Raw genomic sequence first — 21603 nt, 5'->3', positions numbered from 1 at the left:
GAAATCTCCTACCACGGTGCTAAGACTTCATTATTGGCTAATAATTCGTTTGTAATTATTCATAAAGGGACAACAGGAGGGGGAAAAAGGATGCAATTAAAGCCAAACCTAGTGACACACACCTATAATCCGAACCAGTCCTGAAGCCAAGATAGGAGGGTGCCAAGTTCACGGCCTGCCTGAGCGACTTACTGAAACCCAGTATCAAAGTGTCACGTGAGCTGGGGCCAGTAAGATGGCTCACTGGTCATTGCAAGGTCCTCCTCTGGTATATAGTTGATACTCAAGACTCTGTCTTTTTTTAAAAAAACATTTTTTAAAGATTTATTTTATTTATATGAGTACACTGTAGCTGTCTTTAGACACACTAGAAGAGGGCATCAGATCCTATTACAGATGTTTGTGAGCCACCATGTGGTTTCTGGGAATTGAACTCAAGACCTCTGGAAGAGCAGTCAGTGCTCTTAACCACTGAACTGTCTCTCCAGCCCCAGGACTCTATCTTTAAAATTAACTAATTAATTAATCAATTGATATTTATAAAGCTTTAAGGACATATACTTAACATTTGGGGTAGCACTGCTCAAGCCAAGACCTTTTGTTGGTCACATGTCAAAGTGATATTAGCCGAAGAGAGTGTGGTGCGTGCTACCGGGCTTTCTGAGGAGACATCCTAGGACAGAGCCGCTCTCAGCGCCTGCTCTGAGTGACATTCCCCGCTCCCCAACCATCCTTGCTTCTCAGAGCTGTGTGCTCTTTTGTGCTTCTGTGCTTTCAACCTGTTGCTCTCCTCACCACTTGGAGTAAGCCGTCTGTCATGAGCCCCACTCGAACGCCCTCCACCGTTGGGGTTTCCTGGAAGAACTGGCTTTCGGATCCCCTGTGTCGACAAGCCACTTCAAGGCCGAGCCAGAGCTCAGTATCAACGAGGACCCCACCCAGAGTATTAGCTTTGTCTCCTGGGCAAGCCTCCTTGGCCAAGTGTGCAGACAGAGGCCTGTCATGGAGGCTGAGTCAGGAGAGTCAAAGGGCATCAGGTCAACCAAGGCTATAGAGAGACCATCTCACAAATCAAATAGAAAAAAAGTAAGCCTCTTGGGTTTGGAGGTTGAACTGTTTCTTGGTACAGTCCGAGTCACTCGTGGTCAGATAGATAAACAGATGCTAGAACGAGATAAGACGGGAAGCCTCTGCCCAGTCTAGGCCAAAGCTAAGGAATACGACCAACAGTGTCTGTCTTCCCAGAACTTCTAAGAGCAGAGGTGCTTGGGTAAAGAAATCCAGGTAGGAGATTTCTGGTATCTCCTATCTGAAAGCAAGCAAAGAGGGAAACGGGGAAGTTTAAATGTTCATCCTGTTTGTCCGAGATACTTTAAGGCGATTAAAGTAGGCTGGTGACTGTCAAAAGGAAGCACTCTACAACTGGAGGGACAAGAACAAAAGGTCTAGATGTAGCCTGTGGAATGTCTGAGAAACAGTATTGAGGTTATTTATATATTTACAGAACTCTAGAGGATCTGTTCGCTTACATTTTCCCCTTTCTCTCCCCTACCTTATACAGGATGGGATGGGTCCTCAGACCAACTCCCTTACCCAGGGAAGATCAGAGAAGTTCATCCTGACTCCGGCGAGACTTCTACAGTCACCAAGCAAGTCCTCCAGCCTGAGAGCCTCAGCCAGCCTGTGTCTCCCAGGACCTCGGAGCCTGAGTCCCAAGGCATATCTAAAATGAAGCCACCCAACCAGAGAAGTGCGTCTCCCAGGGAGAAGGCCTCAACTCTTCCCGACTCCAGCAGGACTTGGGATGCCCCTGGGGACAGCTCTCCCAGCACCAGGAGAACAGCTGTCCCCATGAGCACAGGAGCAACGCCAACTACTGCCATCCCTCACGCCTCCCTTGGGTCCGTGGAAAGGAGCCGAGACTCCTCAGGTCCCAGCAAGGCCCTGGAAACTACAGGACTCTGCATACCTAAAAGCTTGAAAGACGGTGCTCTGCTTGAAGATACAGTATCTGCATCTGGAAAGATATCACATGCCAGCCCCTCTGTGCCAGTGGCTCCTGACAGGACCCTGTCAGGGAGCACAGAGAGCCCTGTGACAGACATTGACAAGTTCATTGGGGAAGCCTCCGAGGCAAAGCCTTCTCAGTCTCCTCAGAAAGCAGACAGCAGGGCTCACCAGGACCTTTTTGAAAGTAAGCCACCAGGTGGAGCTGGGGGTGGCAGTTCCCAGCATGTTCAGACAGTCAGGAGTGACCAGACATCCTCCCCGAGGAAGACTGGAGGCACAGGCTCACCCCCGCCCCCTCAGTGGACCTTCCAGCCTTCCGTTCTGGATTCCATCCATCCTGACAAACATTTGTCTGTGAACAAAAACTTTCTGAACAACTACTCTAGAAATTTCAGCAACTTCCACGATGATGGTGTCTCTCTATCAGGCCCCGGTGGCAGTTCAGAACCATCGCCCTCATCCATGTATGGCGATGCTGAAGACTCATCTTCAGACCCTGAGTCTCTTGCCGAAGACCCACGAGCAGCTGCCAGGAACAACTGGTCACCTCCTCCTTCTCATGAGTCCTCTCATAAGGAAGGTAGCAGTGAGTCTGAGGATGAACAAATAGAAATCTGTGCCACAAGTGGCTGCCCTGAGACCCCAGTGCCTGCCCATCCTGCCCAGGCTGCATTCTGCCTAGTTCCGTCTGTACAGCAGAGTGTTGTGAGTGAGCCGCTGAGGGACTCCTGTGAGAGAGCCTGCTTCATGCCAGGAGCCTCACACACTTCCATCCCAGGCTCGTCCCAGCCATTTTCCTTCCTGGACGTAAGCTCTCAGGAGCATGAGACATGGGCGGGCATAAACACTTCACAGAGCCACCAGCCCGTATGCACAGAGGAAATCATGGCTGTCACCAGCACAAGCTCAGTCATGGGAGACAGACAGCCTTCCCAAATGACCAGACCTTGTCAAAACTCGCCATTTGTGCTTAGGAACCCAAATATGGTAAATGGCTTGGGACGTGACCTGCTGGATGAGGGAACCCCAAACGAACGGGCAGCTGCTGCAAGTGTCATGCGCAGTGTGTATGCTCTGGGGGCCGATGGCCCTAAGAACGGAGAGACTGTTTTGGCAAACATACACATTGCCAAGGGCCAAAACCTGGATGACTTGTTACAGAAACCAAAAACGATCTCCAGGACCTGGGTTAAAGAAATAAATACAGACAGCCACGGCACACATTTGCAGAGCAAATCTGAGAAGGAACAGCAGCCCTATACGCTGGCTACGAGTCCTGGCTCGAAAGCCAACACGGTGAACGCCAGCCACAGAAAGGGGGTCGTTGTGCCTAAGAGTCCTCCTCCACCACAGAAGGGTCAGGAAAATAACGACCTGTCCCCCAAAAGTCCAGTGGAAACACTGAGTAACTGTCAGAAACCCAAGTGCAGCCCTAAGCTGAAGAGACTGAACAGCAAAAACAAAGCAAGTCCTGAGGTACCCATGGCAAGTTCCGCTAAGGGCAGCAGGACGGACCACAGGAAGAGCTTGCCTTCACCCCAAGCCTCCCATAAAATGCTTTCTAAGGCAGTGTCACACAGGCTCCACATAGATGACCAAGAGGAGACTAAGAACACTGCTGGGGACACCCCCAAGTCTCCCGAGCACATGCCGGAGAGCAAGCCACCCCTGGCTGCCTCTGGCTCTCTGAAGACCTCTGCATCCGACACAAGCATTAGAACCTTTACTTCGCCCCTGACTTCCCCCAAGCCTCTCCCTGAGCAAGGTGCAAACAGTAGGTTCCACATGGCTGTCTATGTGGAATCTGATACAAGTTGTCCAACCACCTCCAGGTCCCCTAGGTATGGACCAGAGGGCAAGGTGCCCCATGCTAACTCTGGGTCAGTGAGTCCCTCAGCATCGAGGACCAACACAGCCTTGGCAGGGATCAGACAGAGCAAACAGTTCACACCCAGCCGAGTAGACTTGGTGGTATCGGAAGCAGCCCAGCCCCAGGGCATCAGTGAGAAAGGAATAGAAAAAATGACTAGCAATCCTCCAGAAAGGACAAGCCAGCTAAAAATAGTCGAGATTTCGTCTGAAAGAATGCCAAAGAATGCATGTGGTGACAAGCCACCCGATAGTGACAGGAAGGGAGGGTTCTTGACCCAGAGCAACTGTCAGGAGAAGAGTGTAGTCAGACTCCGGCAGTCGGCGGAATCGTCCCCAAACCATCCACCCTTCCCTCACTCTCAGGCCTCCCAGGTGGAACGGGAAATGCGCTGGTCTTTCAACATGGCCAGACTGGCGTCCTCCTCCTCCCCGCAGCTGCCTGCCAAAATGTCAGAGTCCTCCCAGGGCAAATCAAGCCAAATGCCAGCCTCCTTCGGGGTACCCAAGAATGGCATACCCGTAGGCTTGGCCGGAGAAGAGCACCCCTACTTCACACCAAGGCCAGCCACCAGGACTTATTCCATGCCAGCCCAGTTCTCAAGCCACTTTGGACGAGAAGGCCTTTCCCCACACAGCCCAAGTCGCTCACCTCAGGACCTCCAGGTCCCTGCGATGAGCGGCAATCTCTCTGAGAAGACAGCCAAAGGCTTGACTAATGGTCAGGCCGTATACAGTGTAAAGCCTCTGCTGGAAACGTCAAAGAACCTGCCACCAATGGATGGGGGTGATGTCAGTGCGGTCCCCGAAACGAGCTGCCTCATCCCAGACAAAGTCAAAGTCACCAGGAGACATTACTACTGTGAGCAGAATTGGCCCCACGAATCTACCTCGTTTTTCTCTGTGAAGCAGAGGATCAAGTCTTTTGAGAACCTGGCCAATTCTGACCGGCCTGCGGCCAAGCCTGCCACATCCCCGTTCTTATCTGTGAGCTCCAAGCCTCCCATGAACAGACGGTCCTCTGGCAGCATCACTTCAGGGAGCCCCGGTGATGTGACCGCAAGGTCACTGAGACGCAGCTTGAGTTCCTGCAGCGAGAGCCAGAGCGAGGCCAGCAGCCTTCTCCCGCAGATGACAAAGTCCCCGTCCACCGTGACGCTGACTGTCTCCAGGCAGAATCCACCAGAGACTAGTAACAAGGGTCCCAGCCCAGACCCAAAGAAATCACTTGTCCCGGTAGGAATTCCCACCTCCACAGTGAGCCCAGCCTCACCCATCAAAAGGAACAAGTCCTCTGTGCGCCATGCCCAGCCCTCCCCAGTGTCCCGATCCAAGCTCCAGGAGCTGAGGGCCTTGAGCATGCCAGACCTGGACAAGCTGTGTAGCGGAGAGGACTACTCTGCCAGCCCAGGGGCTGTGCTCTTTAGAACCCAGCTGGAGATCACCCCCAGCAGGTCGCAAGGCTCCCCAGCTACCTCTCCAGCTGGCTCCCCAGCTAGAGGTCATGCAGATTTCCTTTTGTGTTCTATGAATGGTGGCACCAGAGTCTACCCCAAAGGAAACAGCCCTCCAGCCGGTGAGCGTGCAGTACCCACTGGATCCAGGGAAGGATGTGACTCTGTGCGGGCCATGTCTCCTGGGAAAAGCTGGTCAGTGACGTAAGTATCTACCCTCCCCTCTTACTCAAACAGGCCTGTTTGCATTGGGAACACTTTCAGGTTTATAAAACAGTTGCAAAAGTAATGAGAGGAGTCCCGAGCTACCTCTCACCAGCTCTTCTAATCACTTATCGTACACAACCCTGATCCATTAGTGAGAAACGAGGATTTAACCCCAGACAACCAACCATAGGCACAAAGCCACAAACTTCAGAACTTGCTGAATTGATTCCACCAGTGTCCTTCTCGATTCTAGGATTGGATCCAGACACCACACTGCATTTCAGTCAGTATCCTACCTGGAAGCTACATATGCTTGCCACTGTGTGGCTCTGAAGACAAGAGTAATGCTGTGGGGAAACAGCCATGCCTCAGGGAGTCTTTGGGGCTCAGAAAGCAGCTGGAGCTAAGCAGGAAACTCTTAATGTTTTAAAATGTTTCACTGGGGCCTCCAATTTCTAACCATGTCAGAAGTTGTCTGCTAAACTCCTGTACTGGTCCCTAAATATCCTAGAGGGGTCCCCAGGCTTATTTCCTACACTGTCAGTGAAAGATATTCATGTTGGCCTTGAACTCAGGAATTGATTTTACAATCTTGGCTATCCTTACTAAATGTCAGAAGGCACCGCCCACCTACAGAACCCTTACCTGCTGTTTTTATAACTATCCTCATTTAATCAGCTTGTCTTTAAAACTTCCGAGATTCAGCAAGTCTTTTTTCATATCCCCATATGAAAGTTGAAAAACCTGAGGCTTAGGGATGAGGTCCCAAGCCCAGCCCGGATCGGCCAGCTCTCAACCCGATTTTCCTCTATTGACGATGCTGTCTAAGGATGCAGAAACCCTGAAAAGCTATTAACATGGTTTCTGCTTCTCATTGTATCAGGAACTTCGGGGAAATCCCACCTCAGGGGACAGCTCTGTCCCCACCAACTGTGGACCAACCAGTACCCCATGCCATTCTCTGGTTAACTATGGAGTAGCACCTATGCCCAACAGGAGAGAGATAGGTCGGAAAATGCCCACAGCCTGGCAGAGGAAGACCTTGCAGACGAGTCCTTAGGAAACGGAGAGGCTGCTTTTTGTTTTTTGTTTGTTTGATCTCTGTCTAATGTATATATATATATTTAACTTAGTTTGGATCAACTCCTTGCCTCAGTGGGGGACCAGCAGAGATTACAGGCTGTTTTATCATCAGTGGGGTCAAAATCCCCCATCCTCACTCTCATTCAGGAAGCGAAGGAACTATCAGAGGTGAGTGGGGTGCACAAAACCCAGAGATGGAACGACAGGGCATTGGTGCAGTGGGGGAGGGGCAGGGACTGGGCTCAGTCTGTTGCCTCACGTACTGCCACCGGCTTGAGCGGCTGGCCCTTGCTGCGGTGGGAAATGGTGGATCGGTGACACTGCTATCCTAAGTCCCCTGCAGCAACTGTTCACCAGATTTTTTATCCCAGGAGCCCAGAGTTTGCAAAGGAAATGCTGAATGACCGTGAACCTCTGTCAGTGTGGACATTAACTAGTAAGCGGCGCCACCTGCTGGCGAAGGGCTCACACTGTTAAAACCTTGCTAAGGCCCGAAGTTTAAGAACCCCTAAACCCCAGTCTGTAAGGTCAAAGATTCAGAATTTAACTGAACCATATGTGACAGTGAACAGTGGTAATAACAGAGACCATGGGTTCCCGTCTAGAATGTTCCTCGGGGAACAGTAAGAAATTGAACCTCGACACATGTCGAGGAAAAGGCAAATAGGAATGAGTGAAGAGATACTGGGCTACTAACGCTTACATTACGTTTACAAACATTGTTCCAATACCCCCACATCCTCCTGGGTACCATTTGAGGTTTCTCAGTTAAGCTGTGGCTTTACCATCTCATGGGGCAGGATGGTGAGGAGATGGGGGTGGGGTGGGGACTGGAAACATACTTATTGGTTCCCACTCACTCCCTTCGGATTCTCAGCCCACTGGTATGTACAGTCAGGACACGCTTCAAGGAATCAAGGGCTTTTATTTGGAGTAAAAAGGGCTGTTCACCAGCTTACAGCCTCCTTTGGTGTTAGGCATGTGTCACAGGTCACAGGCTCACTCTAGGACACAGTCTCTTTCTTTCCGGGGCCTGTTCACTCCAAAGGTGTTATAACAGATAAAAGCTACACGGAGCCAAGAAAGCCTCAACCAGACACATACATAAGAGATACATTCTTAGAACCGGAATGCAGACAGAATGCCAGATCAATACCCTGAACAAGAGTGCAGTTCAGCATCGGGGACCATTCCTGCTTGCGTTAGAAAGCAGGTTTCTTTTCCTGTCATTTGTTTTCAGTAGATTTGAGAAAGCAAGAAGCGCAAAGCTAGCCCGACCCTGCTATCTTTCAGAGAGTATAGTGTGCTCATACCAGAATGGCACAAACCAATGTCCTGTGGTCTTCTGGTATACCCTGAAAGATGAAAGAGGCCACAATCTAGCCTGCTTTTCTGACTACCACACGCCCAAGCTTTGGAGCGAGTGCCCTGTTCATCAGGTATCCCAATGCTGTTCCAAATTTCTCAGGCAAAATCAGACCTCATCCTCGGCCGCTGGTACGCTTGTTTCCTCAAATGCCCCCCCACCACCTCACAGAAATTTTGTTGGCAGTCTGCCCGTTTAAAGATACACTGTCACTGCTCCAGGAAGTATCTGCCTCTCAGCATCTGACTACCTTCCAGAAGTTGTGCAGAAACCGACTCACTGAGCCACATGCTCCTGTGCTTCTTTAGAGAGCCTAGTGGTCAGTGTCTCCTTTCTGTCCACTCGTCTGGATGACTGAAGGTGCCTAAGTCTTCATGACTTTCCAATACAACTAAATGCTCCTCCATCAGGCCTCCTGATTGATCAGCTGACCCCACAGGTGGTTTTCTGCTTCCTTTTGTCTCAACAAATCAGTCCTCAAAGGTTGTTACTAGCTTTCTTGAGTAACAGTGTGTTTTAAATCATCTTGAAGCTGTTGATGGTTACTTTGTGACAAATCAAGCAGTGTTGAACCTTAAAATGTTGCTGAATTGTGTCTAAAATTACTTAATCACATTTAATCTTCTATTTCAAGTTATCCTTTGACTGATGCCTGAAGCAAAACAGTCTAATGCTATATAACCCTAGAACGCTAAGAATGTTCTAGAACACTATTAAGAATGTTCTAGTCTCGCGTATGGTTGACATTTTCACCCACTTTATTTTACAACTACCAGTTAATCGACTGTACTTGCAGATAACTCTGGAACCCAAATGCGGAAACACTGGTGTATACATGGCTGTAGCATGCCACCTTTTCACTCTAATAACTGTGGGCTGAGGGAGTATAGCTCAATTGATAGAGTGCCTGACTAACATGTACAAAGCTCTGGGTTCAAACCCCAGGACTGCATGAAACCAGGCATGATAGCATACTCTGTAATCCTAGTCCTTGGAAACAAGATCATACCATAATCAGAGTATACTTTACTTAGAAATCTAGTTCCGATTTTCAAAAAAGGTCAGAAGTAAATGATCGCTCTTGGGAACATAGCAAGTTTGAGGCCAACCTGGGCTACATGGACCCTGTCCAAATAATGATACTTATAGGCTTAGAAAGGCATGCACTGTGGTCAGATCTGGAAAGGCAGCCATTTTCCTCAGATGGCTTGAAAACTTAGGGACCCAGGAAAGCTCCTCCCTCCGTCCTCATTTGAGTTCATCTTTCCCCGGGTTCCACAACTGCAGGGTGGATTTTCAGCCTTGCGCATGGGCTGGAGAGATGGCTCACTGGTTAAGATACTGACTGTTCTTCCAGGGGTCCTGAGTTCAATTTCCGGCAACCACATGGTGGCTCTCAACCATCTATAATGGGATCCAATGCCCTCTTCTGGTGTGTCTGAAGAGAGAGACAGTGTACTCATATAAATATATAAATAATTCTTAAAAACAAACAAAAAATCTTGCACATAACCCCACCTGGGACAAATACAGAAATACAGGAAGGCTAAGCTGGGCTCCTCCACATTTCCAGGTTAAACTTATTAAGGGTCCGTGTCAAGCACCTCCATGGGGGCTTAGCTTAAGAGTTTCTCACTCTGGATGCAAGGAACAGAGAGTAAAATGTCTGTTTCTCTTCACTAGAATAAAGAAGATATTTCCTTCATAGTCTTGAATAAAAAAGAAGGCTCGGGTCTGGGATTCAGTGTGGCAGGAGGGGCAGACGTGGAGCCAAAATCAGTCATGGTAAGCCACAGTGTTACAAGGCTCTTGGGGCATCCCAACGGAAGCAATGGAATTTTGATAGGAACATAACAGAGATGGCTGAGTTTGGGTCCCCGTTAGCAACATGGGAGCATGAGGAGAGCAGTTAGTATCTCCACTGTCAAAGATGAGTGTTTTTATAGACAGCTAACGTGACGTAGAGGGCAAATGCACTATCTGTTAGGCTAATTACCTATACTGTGGTCATTTATGTTTAAGCACTGGGAAGGAGAGTCAAGCGCCCACACTTGCAAACAGTAGCACTTTGAAATCATTTAGCGACCTCGGCCACATTCACTGGGCAAGCCATTCATCCGTCTCTCTTGCTGTTACCCTGTGGATGTAACAAATGAGCGGCCATATTTGGCAGAGACTTGTTAGTTCACCCTGTATACTGACAAAGCCAGAACTTTCTGACTTGGAAGCTTGCCATGAGAAAGCTCCTTGACCATAGATCTGCAGTTACTCTCTTCTCTCACTAACAGTTACCAGAGCCGTGGATGAATTTGTTCTCTTTTCTTTTCTGTCCTAGGTCCACAGGGTGTTTTCTCAGGGCGCGGCTTCTCAGGAAGGGACTGTGAGCCGAGGGGACTTCCTTCTCTCCGTCAATGGCACCTCCTTAGCTGGCTTAGCCCACAGTGAGGTCACGAAGGTTCTGCACCAGGCAGAGCTGCACAAACACGCCCTCATGATTATCAAGAAAGGGATTGACCAGCCCAGGCCCTCCTTCAGACAGGAGCCTCCCTCAGCCAATGGGAAGGGTCCATTCCCCAGAAGGACCTTGCCATTAGAGCCTGGAGCTGGTAAGTTATCCACTGATAGTGAGCAGGGTGTGAGCAGCTGGTTGATAAAGACTGTACGAGACTGTACTAACAAGATAAAACAAGTTAGTGAATAAGACAGCTTTTGTAAGGGGATTGGGTGTTAAAGGGAGGTTTCTGAACAAGGTGTGTCCTTGAGAAACATCAAGATTTCTGTTTCCTGTTTTAGCAGAATATAAGAAAATGAAGGGATAAACGTGTTTTTGTGTTTGAAAATAGAGACTGCTGCCTTTATGTGCCAAGAGCTTAGGAGGGGCTCAGGATGGACTCCCCTGACAACATCCACACTAAGTACAAGTTCTGTTCCAAGCCCTGGCTCCTACAGCCTTCAGATAAGCCCTGCAGACTCCCTCAGCAGCCCCTCCCACTCTCGAAGGCAGCCCAAGGTTCAAGGCAGGGTGGCCGAATGCCTCTGCTCGGTGGCCTGCGCTCTCCGTAAGATATACTTCTGCAGTTACACTTCGCCAGGCTGCCGACAGATATCTGATGTGGGCCTTACTGCAATGGAGGCACCTGGAAAGCTGTTTAAAACCCCGATGACCAGAAAGTCCCCTGTTCAACTATAGCAGACATGAACATGTCTTCACAGTGCTGTCGGGTGATTACAGGAGACAGCCCCAGCTGGTAACCACTGGGAATGCTTCCTTTCTCCTTTCTAACAGCAAGATACCCCGCTAAAAAAAAATTACAACAGCAATAGTAGCAAATGTCTTTCAGACCATGAGAACTGCTTTAAACTAGTAAGGAGCCGGCGGTGATGTTGGTTCAACTGTAATCCCAAGGATTGTATTAGGTAGGCGGTTTCATTCATTCATTCATTCATTCATGATCCCTTTCCTGCCTTCCAAGCAACTCGGTACACCTTTCCATTCAACCCCATAGTACGCACTTAAGGGAACTAAAAGGAAATGTGCAATTCCTATTCAGTCCCCAGCCTGGCCTTTCCAAACAAGCCGTAAAGCCAATATCACCATGGAAACGCTCTTCCCACACAAGAGCCAGATGCCAGTGAAGGATGCCAGTGTGAGGGAGGCAACCATGCCCCAGGGAGTCAGGGTTTCCTCTCAGAAAAAAAAAGCATAGGGCAAAGAAGCCCCACCCGGTGCCAGGGAGCTTCCCAATCAATTATGACAGTCCCTCCTGACCCAAGTACTTCAATGCCTTTGCTTTCAATAGCAGATGGTGACATTCTGGTTGCTATGGTAGCCAGGGTTGGCAGGAAATCGAATTTGATTCACTTGAGTGTGCCTTCCATCCTCACCAGGATGTGTGCTACCAGAATGTGAGGCTTGACAAGAGCAGTCTGTCTCCTGGCACTGCAGCCCGGGAGAGAAAGCTTTCTCTGCACTTGCCCGAATGTATGTAAAGGAAGCATTGAATCCGGTAGAACACAGCCAGGCTCCCTTCTGGGAGGTCAACCCTGACACTGGGATCAAAGGTTATAAACACTTACCAGCAGATAAGACTCGGGGATGACCAGAGTCCAAGGTGCCAGAGGCAGTGCATTTGAGGGGCACTGGACAGGTGGCATGTTGAACAGATAGCCTGTCATTTTTATCTTGACAAACGTACATCCTTGCCGCAGGGAGAAACGGGGCTGCTCATGACGCTCTGTGTGTTGAAGTGCTGAAAACCTCTGCTGGGCTGGGATTGAGCCTGGATGGAGAAAAATCATCCGTATCTGGAGACGGGCCACTGGTAATTAAAAGGGTGTACAAAGGTAATGTATATCTCCATGAAAGCCCATCCCTCCTGTATGAGAACCAAACTGGTGTTCCAAAATCTACAGTGCTTTTGCAGCTGCATAATCTTGAGTTGTGTTTTGCATGTATTCAAATTCCCAAGGCCCAGGTAGGTACCGAGGTGAGCACTGCCATCAGCTATAGCAGCAAGAGCACTTACTATCAACCTGAAGTCTAGTGATTTCAAATACTAGGCTGCAAGAAAAGGGAGGGGAACGGTTGAACGGTTTCTTCATGAACTTGAAATTTTCATTTTATATTCTTGGGAAATTGTTTGAGCTGGAGGATTTTGGGGTTTTTTTTCGCACACGCGTGTATGGTATGCATATGTACATGGATGTTCACGTGTACACGTGACAGCCCAACATTAAGTATCTTCCTCGATCGCTCTCCACTTTATTTCTGTGGCAGAATTTCTAGGTGCTTGCCAGTTGGGATCCCTTCACTTCAGAGTGCTGGTATTACAGGAGATTTGCACGCGTGGGTTCTGGAGATCCAAACTCTGGTCCTCACACTTGCCGCAGGGAAGTCCACTGAGCTATCCCCCCTACCACGGGGAAGCATTTACAGGGTACTAATGCCTAAGCAATCAGGAATTATGTTATTATACGGCTGATATCAGCACATAAATACTTACAAATAGATCTGAAGCTCAAATATGTCAATTTATTTATTTAATTTGCTTACTTATTTAATGTGTATTGGTGTTTTGCCTGTATGAGCATGTTAGATCCCCTGGAGCTGGAGTTACAGACAGTTATAAGCTGACACGTGGGGCTAGGAATTGAGCCCAAGGTTCTCCTGAAGAACAGCCAATATTAACTGCTGAGCCATCTCTCCAGCTCCCAAAAACTCATTTATGGTTACAGGATGTAAGGATCAAGACATAAGATTGGTTATTCTTAGCTTAAGATTGGTGTGTGTGTGTGTGTGTGTGTGTGTGTGTGTGTGTGTGTGTGTGTGTTTTCAGACAGGGTCTCACCATGTAGCCCCTGCCTGGCCTGGAACTCATAGAGATTCAACTGCTTTTGCCTCCCTGCTCTGCTTTGATCCTGTTCAGAAGAACTTATGATCTCTTTCTGTAATTACACAGCTACTCTGAAACATCTCTCCACTCCAGACACAATGTTAATATGAGCTGTGTTTTTAAAAAAATAAAATAAAATAGGAAAGAGAGGCCAAAACCGCTAGCTTGTGCACCCCAAGAACCCACAGGACCAAGAATAAGCATCAGATGCTGGCCTGAGCTGTGGTATCGGTGCAGTCTAAGATTTCTCAGTGGATAGAGCCTTCATCACAAGACCATCTCTGAAAGATGGTCCTTCCCTGAACCTGCCACAGTTCTTCTAGCTCTGTCCTCAGTCTCTGCCAGATACATGTGAACAACAACATATTAGGCAAATAGTTGTAAACCATCTCCAGCTGGGCATAGTGGCTCATGCCTGCAGTCCCAGCACTCAGGAGACAGGGGCAGCAGGGTTGTGGCAAGTCTGAGACCAGCCTGGGCTTCATACAGGGAGGTCTAGACCAGGCAGAGCTACATAGTAAGACCATGTCTGAAAACAAAACCAAATCAGATCTCTGTGGAAAGGAGAAACAAACCCCGTGGTAGTGTGTGGCTCACAAATGTTCAATCAGAACTGAAACTTACAGGCCCACTCAAGGGCAGGGCCTGAGTGCCTCCTGATTCTTTGGGCTGCCAGAAGTAGGTATCCAGGGATAGGACTGGGGCTTCCCCTGACAGGAACCAGAAGCAAGACAGCTTGCTTGGTTGCTGGAAGCTCATAGCTAGAATGTCCACAAAGCTGTCATTCAGAACTGTGGGAAGCTCTGCACAGAGGGAAAGCTATCACCACAGTCCCCACAACCTGATGAGCCTGACCAGCCCCAGCTGACAGTTTGGATGACACCGTTTCTGTGAGCTTGTTGGATGTTTGCTGGTGTGTTAGTTAGTTCCTGGTTTCCTTGGACCAACTCTGTGTATTTCTCTATGTGTTTTTTTTTTTTAAATTTCAAGTGATTTTACTGTTTGAGTACACAGACTTTATACCACTATCACAGAGGGTGCGAATGATTCAGATTCTGAGTGGGAGGACCCACGTAGTTTTAGAACATGCTGGCTGGTAAATGCTACTCTAGCCGAATCGGGCAGAATTTAGAACCCTTTTCCTTTGCGTCTCTCAAGTTGCTTATGAGCATCGAGCGACTGCTTTTTTCAACCAAACAGTAGACACTCTCAGGAAGAACAAAGGCCAACATCATGAGCCCCTCTGGAGCATACCAGTTCATGAGGGGGTCAGACTTTTCTTGACCAGTTCCTAAATCTGTTCCTTCACATAGTCAGACATCAACTGCAGCCAGGTGGGCATGTGCTGGAGGTAGGAACCCTGTGACAAGCCCTTCCCTGGAACATGCATGTGACCCACGATGGCAATGGTCTGATAGCAAAAAAGTAACTTGTGGTTCTTTAGTATAAATACATTGTCTTCCCTTTGTGTATTGTGGACTTGGGACTTGTCTATATTGGGAGGGACTCCTCTAAGCTAGGTAATATAAAATATGGAGAGAATTGTCTCTTTAAAAAAAAAAAAAAAAGAAAAGTAGTCTCCTAAAACTACAGGAACATCATTGAGAAATATTTAAACTTTTCGGTGCCTTTTTAAAGATGCAGGTGTTAACAGTTCGTTCTCTATTTGCTCTGACAGGTGGTGCTGCAGAACAAGCTGGAACAATAGAAGCGGGTGATGAGGTCCTTGCTATTAATGGGAAGCCCTTGGTCGGGCTGGTGCACTTCGATGCCTGGAACATTATGAAGTCGGTTCCAGAAGGGCCTGTGCAGTTAGTGATTAGAAAGCACAGGGATTCGTGAATTTTTACAGGAATCTCCTCCCCTAGATTCACTTCTTTTAGCAAATCAGAATGACTTCTTTAAATGATGATGGATTCTTGAATCAACAAACGGCTTAGACAGATATCCATGATTGTACTTTTACATGAAGCCCGAACTCTGGAAACCACCTACCTGGACCGTCAGGGCTGGGCGGGCATCATTTCATTCAGTGCCTCGGATCAAGAGCCGACGTGCTCTTCATCTGGAACACCTAGCTGCACCTTCACATCCCTCTCGTCACCTCTCCCAGCATCAGTCCTGGCGAGCAGGGACCAGAGGATAACGCAAACACCCCGGCTAAAATGATTTATGTATGTAGATTTATATAATTTTGTAAGTAAATGACATAATGCTTTTAGGTACATGCAGTGGAAGGCAGAGCTATGGATCTACGTATGTTACCTTGAAAAGGAAAATGAGACTTAAAGAAAATGAATTTATGACCTAATTGTTAGGCAGAGCTCAGGAATTACCCAACCAGTGAAAAAGATGACAGTTTTAAAAAGTGCTATTTTTTAATGAACGTGATGTATGATGAGAACTAGGAAGTTCTGATGGTTTTCTGTTTCAGAGTGTAAGTCGTAAGGCTGTTACAGAGCGACAGTTCTGATGAGTTGCAATAAATAGCTGTGAGCTTCCCTGCTTGGGAGGAGAAGGAAGTTCTAGCCCGAAAAGCACCTTGCATCTAGTTTTCAAACTTGAGTACATGGTCGAATTCAAGACTGGTCAACACAAAAGCAGGCACAGTTGTCAGTGTCTTTCCGTTTCCACACACATGCACCACCAGCGTAATGGAATTTTTGAGAGTTAAATCCCTCACCTTGCAAACGTAGGCATCCTGTGGTCCAAACTGAGGAGCGTCTGAGCATCCTCTCCGGGAAATTTTCTTTTTAGTTTTGCTCCTTTCCCCCTCCAGACCTAAAGAAGCATAGAGTTTGTAGTCCAACTCTCTTCCCTGACAGAGCCCTGTGGTGCCTCAGCTTCCTGCTATTTTCTTGTTTTGAGAATTCTTTCTCTTGCCAAAACTAGGGTCCCACAGACCATTCTGACTCAGGCTGCTTGTGAAATTCCTCCGGCTGCCTCCGGAGCCCTTCCTCCTCACAAGCTGGCTTTTCTCCCTTTGCACTGACCTTCATTCTCTTACATCCCAAAGCCTCACCAACTTCATTTACCAAACAAGGAAAATGGAAAAACAGGGTGAGTCATTCTCAAGGAAAAGGACTATATAGTGTTCACCACTCTGTCCTCAGGTGGTGCCACCCAGTGCTGGGTCCTGGGGTCTTGGGTGGAAACTGTTTGGGAATCCCGCATGCGCAGTGCTCCGGGGTTTCTGCTGATCTCGTTAATGGCTGGGTCTAGGGGAAAGCCCGCTGAGGTGCTTGAGCTGCTCTTGCCTTTGTACATCATCATCTGAGCCTGATCCTGCTGCCTGGCCAGCTGCAGAGGAAACCCAAAGAGGGCCCGCAGGTGGGCGCAAAGTAACTGGCTCGTTTTCAACAGGTCTCACAAAGAAAACTACAGTCCAGGAGTTGGCTAGGAGAGCCTGGCTTAGCATCTACTCTTCCTTACAGTTACAAGTAGGATACTCTTAAGACGTCAGTGCAAGGTGCATGCTGGGTTGTTAAGTCTCCGGGTCAGTTTCTGCTTTTTTACCTGAATGATAATTTGAAGTCAGCACGGAAAACCATTCTTTTCTTTGTCTTTTTCTCTTTTTTTGCCTCTACTCCTTTACAGTCATGCCTATTAAGTCCTTTGTGAACAGACAGGACCTTAGGGAGCAATGGTTTCTTTCCAAGTGTCCCCAAAGCTCCTATCTGAAGAGTACATGGAGGACCTCTGGCTTACTATATACAACGTTAAGTCATCAGGCATTTGGACTGGATCTTTCCAGAAGGTCTTCCCAGCTAACTGGGAATGTAAGGGAAGAAGCAAGAGCTAGCCCTGTCGCTGACCCTGAGATAGAAAGCTATTTATTTGTGTTCAGTGTTCAAGGCATGACTAGTACTGCTACTTAGTCTAATAACCCCCCCCACTTCCTGCAGTGAACACTAATGGTATTGTTCTAACCCTTTTTCTTTCTTTGTAAGTGGTCAGTCATTCACAGTAAGCTATGAGGTAAAATGTGTTCTAACATACAAACCGTAGTTGTAAGACAATCCCGTGAAGGCTCAAGGGGGTTGGGTTTCAGTCCCACCCTCCCACACACATCACATCGTAGGCTTGACTTTAGTTGGCACCACGCCTGTACATTACACATTCTTCTTTATTTATGTAAAATAAAATGCCTTATATATTAAAGAGTAAGTGCAATAATATGAAATGCCCTGTACATTAAAGAAAAAATGTTGCCAAGTTATGTAAATCCACATCTCTGTAAACAATTTTTTAAATAATTTTCAAAAAATAAACACTGCTTACTACTTGGCTGTTTGTCTCACTGTCGTGCGATGAGTGATACTGAGACCTTTTTAAATGTCCTATCACCGCATCACCTGGACAGGTAAGAGGCCTCAGTGAGCTGCCGGCCTCTCGCCTGTCTCCGTCTGGCTCTCAGAGATTCCTGGGCACTTCTCACTACATCTTTAACAACCCTAGCAACTGCCGGCTTTCTCCCCTTTAAGCCCGAACCACTCACACTTCCTCTCACAGCAGACAAAAGAGACAGACACACACATACATACTGACACTGGACTGGCCCATCTTGCTAGCCAGGCCTGGATCCTTCCAAATGGCCAGAGATTTGGAACCTATGCCTGTTATTACAGACACATCCCACACCCACAATGAAAAAATGCCATCATAAACTCCCAATTTCTAACTTCCACTGGACCATCTTTGCTGCTAAGCAACTGTTTGCCAGTTTTTCCTCTCATTGTTCAGGAAAGCTTTCTTTTCCTCAGAGGAAACCCTGTCTTCCTCCTCATATACTTGCTCTGGGGTCCTATTTCTCAGGGTGAAAAAAAACAATCTTCTTTATTGAGACTCTGCAGCTTGAAACAAATCCTACAAAGGAGGCAAGGATACACATTCTCACAGCTGGAGAGTACCAAGTGGTGAAGAGCACTGGCTGCTCTTCCAGAGGACCTGGGTTCAATTCCCAGCAACTGTCTGTCCCAGAGGATCTGACACCCTCACACAGATATACATGAGGGTAAAACATCAAGCACATGAAATAAAAAATATTTTTTTCAAAAGAGTATACATTCTCAAAATAAGGTTCTGATTGCCTTATCAGAGAGAATACTTGCTAGTATAATTCCCTTTGAAGCTACTGAAATAAATGAGAAACTAGTTATGATACAGCATAGAAAAAAAATCAGCCTGTCTTACGAATCTGGAAAACCAATACGTATAGTAAGATCTAAGACCAAACTAAAGAGAATGATACAGGACACCTTTCTCTCTAAATAAGAAAAGACACAACATGTGGCAGAAAGTGAAGGTTCTGAAAAATGCCGCTGAAACCCTTCACTTGGAGAAAGCTCTAGACTTGAAACAGGATGTGCTCATTTGGAATCCCCATCATGCCTCAGGACAGTGGGGGAGGGGAAGCAGAAGGTGGGGGTTGGGGGGTGGGTGACTTTCCTTTCCCACACATCAAGCTTGTCAGAGAGGTTAAGTAATAGGCAAGGAGTGAACTCACACGAAGCTACCAGGTAAGATCCTAGCCCATAAAGGTTACAGTCACCATCAGTCCACAGCATCCTGAGCCTTCCTCCCCGAGCCATGTGACATGCAGTCAGCTAGTATGCAGACACCCTTCTCCTGGCCAAAGGGATGAATGAATTCAACAAGCTATGGAGAATCTACTGCTGACAAGTCCTGGGCACATGGTAGGTAGGCTTAGAACTGATTGTATTAAATTCAGCAATCTGAACGTATGATGGGATGGAACAACAAGATAAACACAACTGATAAACATTTGGTAAGACAAATTTACAAGTCAGTTGGCTCCATCACCTTAGTTCTGTGGCAGCACATACTATGGCCAAAGATGATGGATGGGCTTGGTAGCTAAGAAGCAAAGATGAGAGAGAAGATTGATAGGCCCCAAAATTCCATCTGGGGGTATGCGACCCTCCTAAAGGTCCACCTCCCACCAGGGCCACACTGGCAGCCAAGCCTTCAGTATATATATGCCTGGGGTGGGTGGATGGAGGTCATTTGAGATTTAAACCAAGTGGGTGTGGTGACAGACAAGGGAGCAAAGGGATCAGGAGTTTAGCTTCATTCTGGAGAGCACACAGAGTGCGGGCAGCCTAAGATACACAAGATCCTGTCTCACAAAGACAAACATACAGCCTTTAATCCCACCGCTCGGAGGCAGAGGCAGCCTGCTGGATTACAGAGCTAGCTCCAGGATAGCCAGGGATGTTCTACAGAGAAACCCTATCTCGAGAAACAAACAAAATAAATAAATAAGTAAATTAATAGGACAACAAAAAACCCAAAACGCTTTCAGGTAAAGGCAGACCCAGAGACAAATGCCCTCCATCTTTATTCAGAAGAATTCATGTTGATAAAAGAGAAGTTAAAAGTCCGTTAAATCCTGTGGAAAGTCATAAAAATCGCAAGGTGCAAATATAATCCCTGCAGACAACAGAAGCACACGAGAGATATGCCCAGGAAAAGATCTGTCACTCTAAACCTCAAAATGAGCTCAAATACATTGAGAAAAATGACATAAAACAAGACTGACCACATGAAACTAGAAATATTTACAAGTCCAGTGTTTACTCAGGAGGCAGCCAGGCACAGTGATACAAATCTGTAATTCCAGCACTTGGGAGACAGAGGCAGGAGGCTCATCACTGCAAGTTCAAGGCTAGCCCAGGGTGCATGGTTAACATCCTGTGTGGAAAGCTGAAGAAAGCACAGTCCAAAGTGCTTGTGTTTATGTGGCTTCAAAACCCATTTAAGAAGCCAGGTATGGTGCATATTTATAACCACAGCTCTGAAGACATGGAAACAGGGTGGGGTGGGGGTGCCTGGGGCTCACTGACTATCCAGTACCTACCTGTGAGCTTCAGACCAGTGAGAAACCAAAAGTTCCTGAGAACGACAAACACACACATTAAAAAAATAACAAAATAAACCCATACACAATCCAGGGGAGGGGGGAATATCAGAGGAGTCATGTAGAAACACCCATTCCTAATGACTAAGTAAACCAAATACCTTAAGAAACTGAGAGAACGAATGGGGAAATATCTAGAAACCAACAGAAAATGAACAGTGAAGAACCTGAGAGCCACAAGTACATCTACAGCAGTCACACCAGCACGCTCAGGGCTCAAGTGGAAGACCTTGCTTCAACATATACTATGGTGAAGAATGATTAAGGAAGACACCCTACATCAACATGTCCTTCACACGCCTGCACACATACAAATGCACATCCCTACACTTGTAAAGCACAGAAGAGGCATGGTAGGGCTGTGGGAACACTAAAACCCAACTTGCCTAAAATTAATGAGAAAGATAATTGAGACACCAATTCAAAGAATTTACCACTTTCAGCCAGAACCAGGCCCCTCTGTATTAATACTGGGAGAAATATCCAGAAGGCATCCAGACAAGAATATATTCACAAGGAATAGAATATCATCATTACCAGGACATTTGACAAGAATGCTTTAGACCAAAAAGAACATTCAAAAGCTTCTCACAAACGACAAAAACAAAAGAAACCAAAATGTGACTGAAGAATTTTAACCAAATTGACTTCCAAGTAAAAGGCCACAGACTACCCTCAGCATGCAGAGCTTGGGATTACATTCTCACAAACCCGATATATGAAGCTCTAGGACAGTGGCTCTCAAACCTGTGGGTGAACACAAACCACCCTTTCATAGGGGTCACATATCAGATATTCATGTTACAGTTCATTAACAGTAGCAGAATTAGTTATGAAGTAGCAAGGGAAAAAAGTTTTGATTGGAAGTCACAACTGTATTATGAGGAACTGTGTATTAGCGGGTCCCAGCATTTGGAAGGTTGAGAACCACTGCTGTAAGGAGACAGGAGCCAACAGGAACGGAACAGTTCCTGATGAGCAGTAAGCAGATGCGCCTGAGGAGTACCAAAGATGAAAACAGAATAGCGGTTCACTCAAGAGGGCTGCTCGTACAATGCAGATACAGCAGTTACCGGAAGTGAGGGCTGGGTAGGCTGCAGCACAGCTCAGCCATACAGCCCGTGACCGGCACATGACAAGGTCTCGGGTTCAATCCCAGGGCTGCAAATAAACTCTGCTCTAAGAATGACGTGGGTGTAAAGAGAAAAAGCAAATGAATATATAGTATTTTAATTTGCTCACCACTAATCTTGACAACTAGATTGTCAATAGGGACAAGAC

The 21603-nt window shown here is 47.2% G+C and overlaps 1 protein-coding gene across 1 annotated transcript in view; it reads left to right on the top strand.

The window, feature by feature from the left end:
- Positions 1-17669, top strand: part of Pdzd2 (PDZ domain containing 2) — a 139186-nt gene extending 121517 nt beyond the window's left edge. The window contains exons 19-24 of the mRNA XM_028767529.1: positions 1562-5537; positions 6674-6791; positions 9673-9774; positions 10325-10595; positions 12199-12333; positions 15061-17669. Of these exons, the coding sequence (XP_028623362.1) occupies positions 1562-5537; positions 6674-6791; positions 9673-9774; positions 10325-10595; positions 12199-12333; positions 15061-15224 (4766 nt within the window). The 3' untranslated portion in view covers positions 15225-17669. The remainder of the gene's footprint in view (positions 1-1561; positions 5538-6673; positions 6792-9672; positions 9775-10324; positions 10596-12198; positions 12334-15060) is intronic.
- Positions 17670-21603: the final 3934 nt, after the last annotated feature.

Source organism: Grammomys surdaster, unplaced genomic scaffold (genome assembly GCF_004785775.1).
Source record: "Grammomys surdaster isolate TR1022 unplaced genomic scaffold, NIH_TR_1.0 174, whole genome shotgun sequence".
NCBI classification, from domain to species: Eukaryota; Metazoa; Chordata; class Mammalia; order Rodentia; family Muridae; genus Grammomys; species Grammomys surdaster.
Note: the sequence above shows the minus strand (reverse complement) of the source record. Positions and strands in the feature narration are given on the sequence as shown.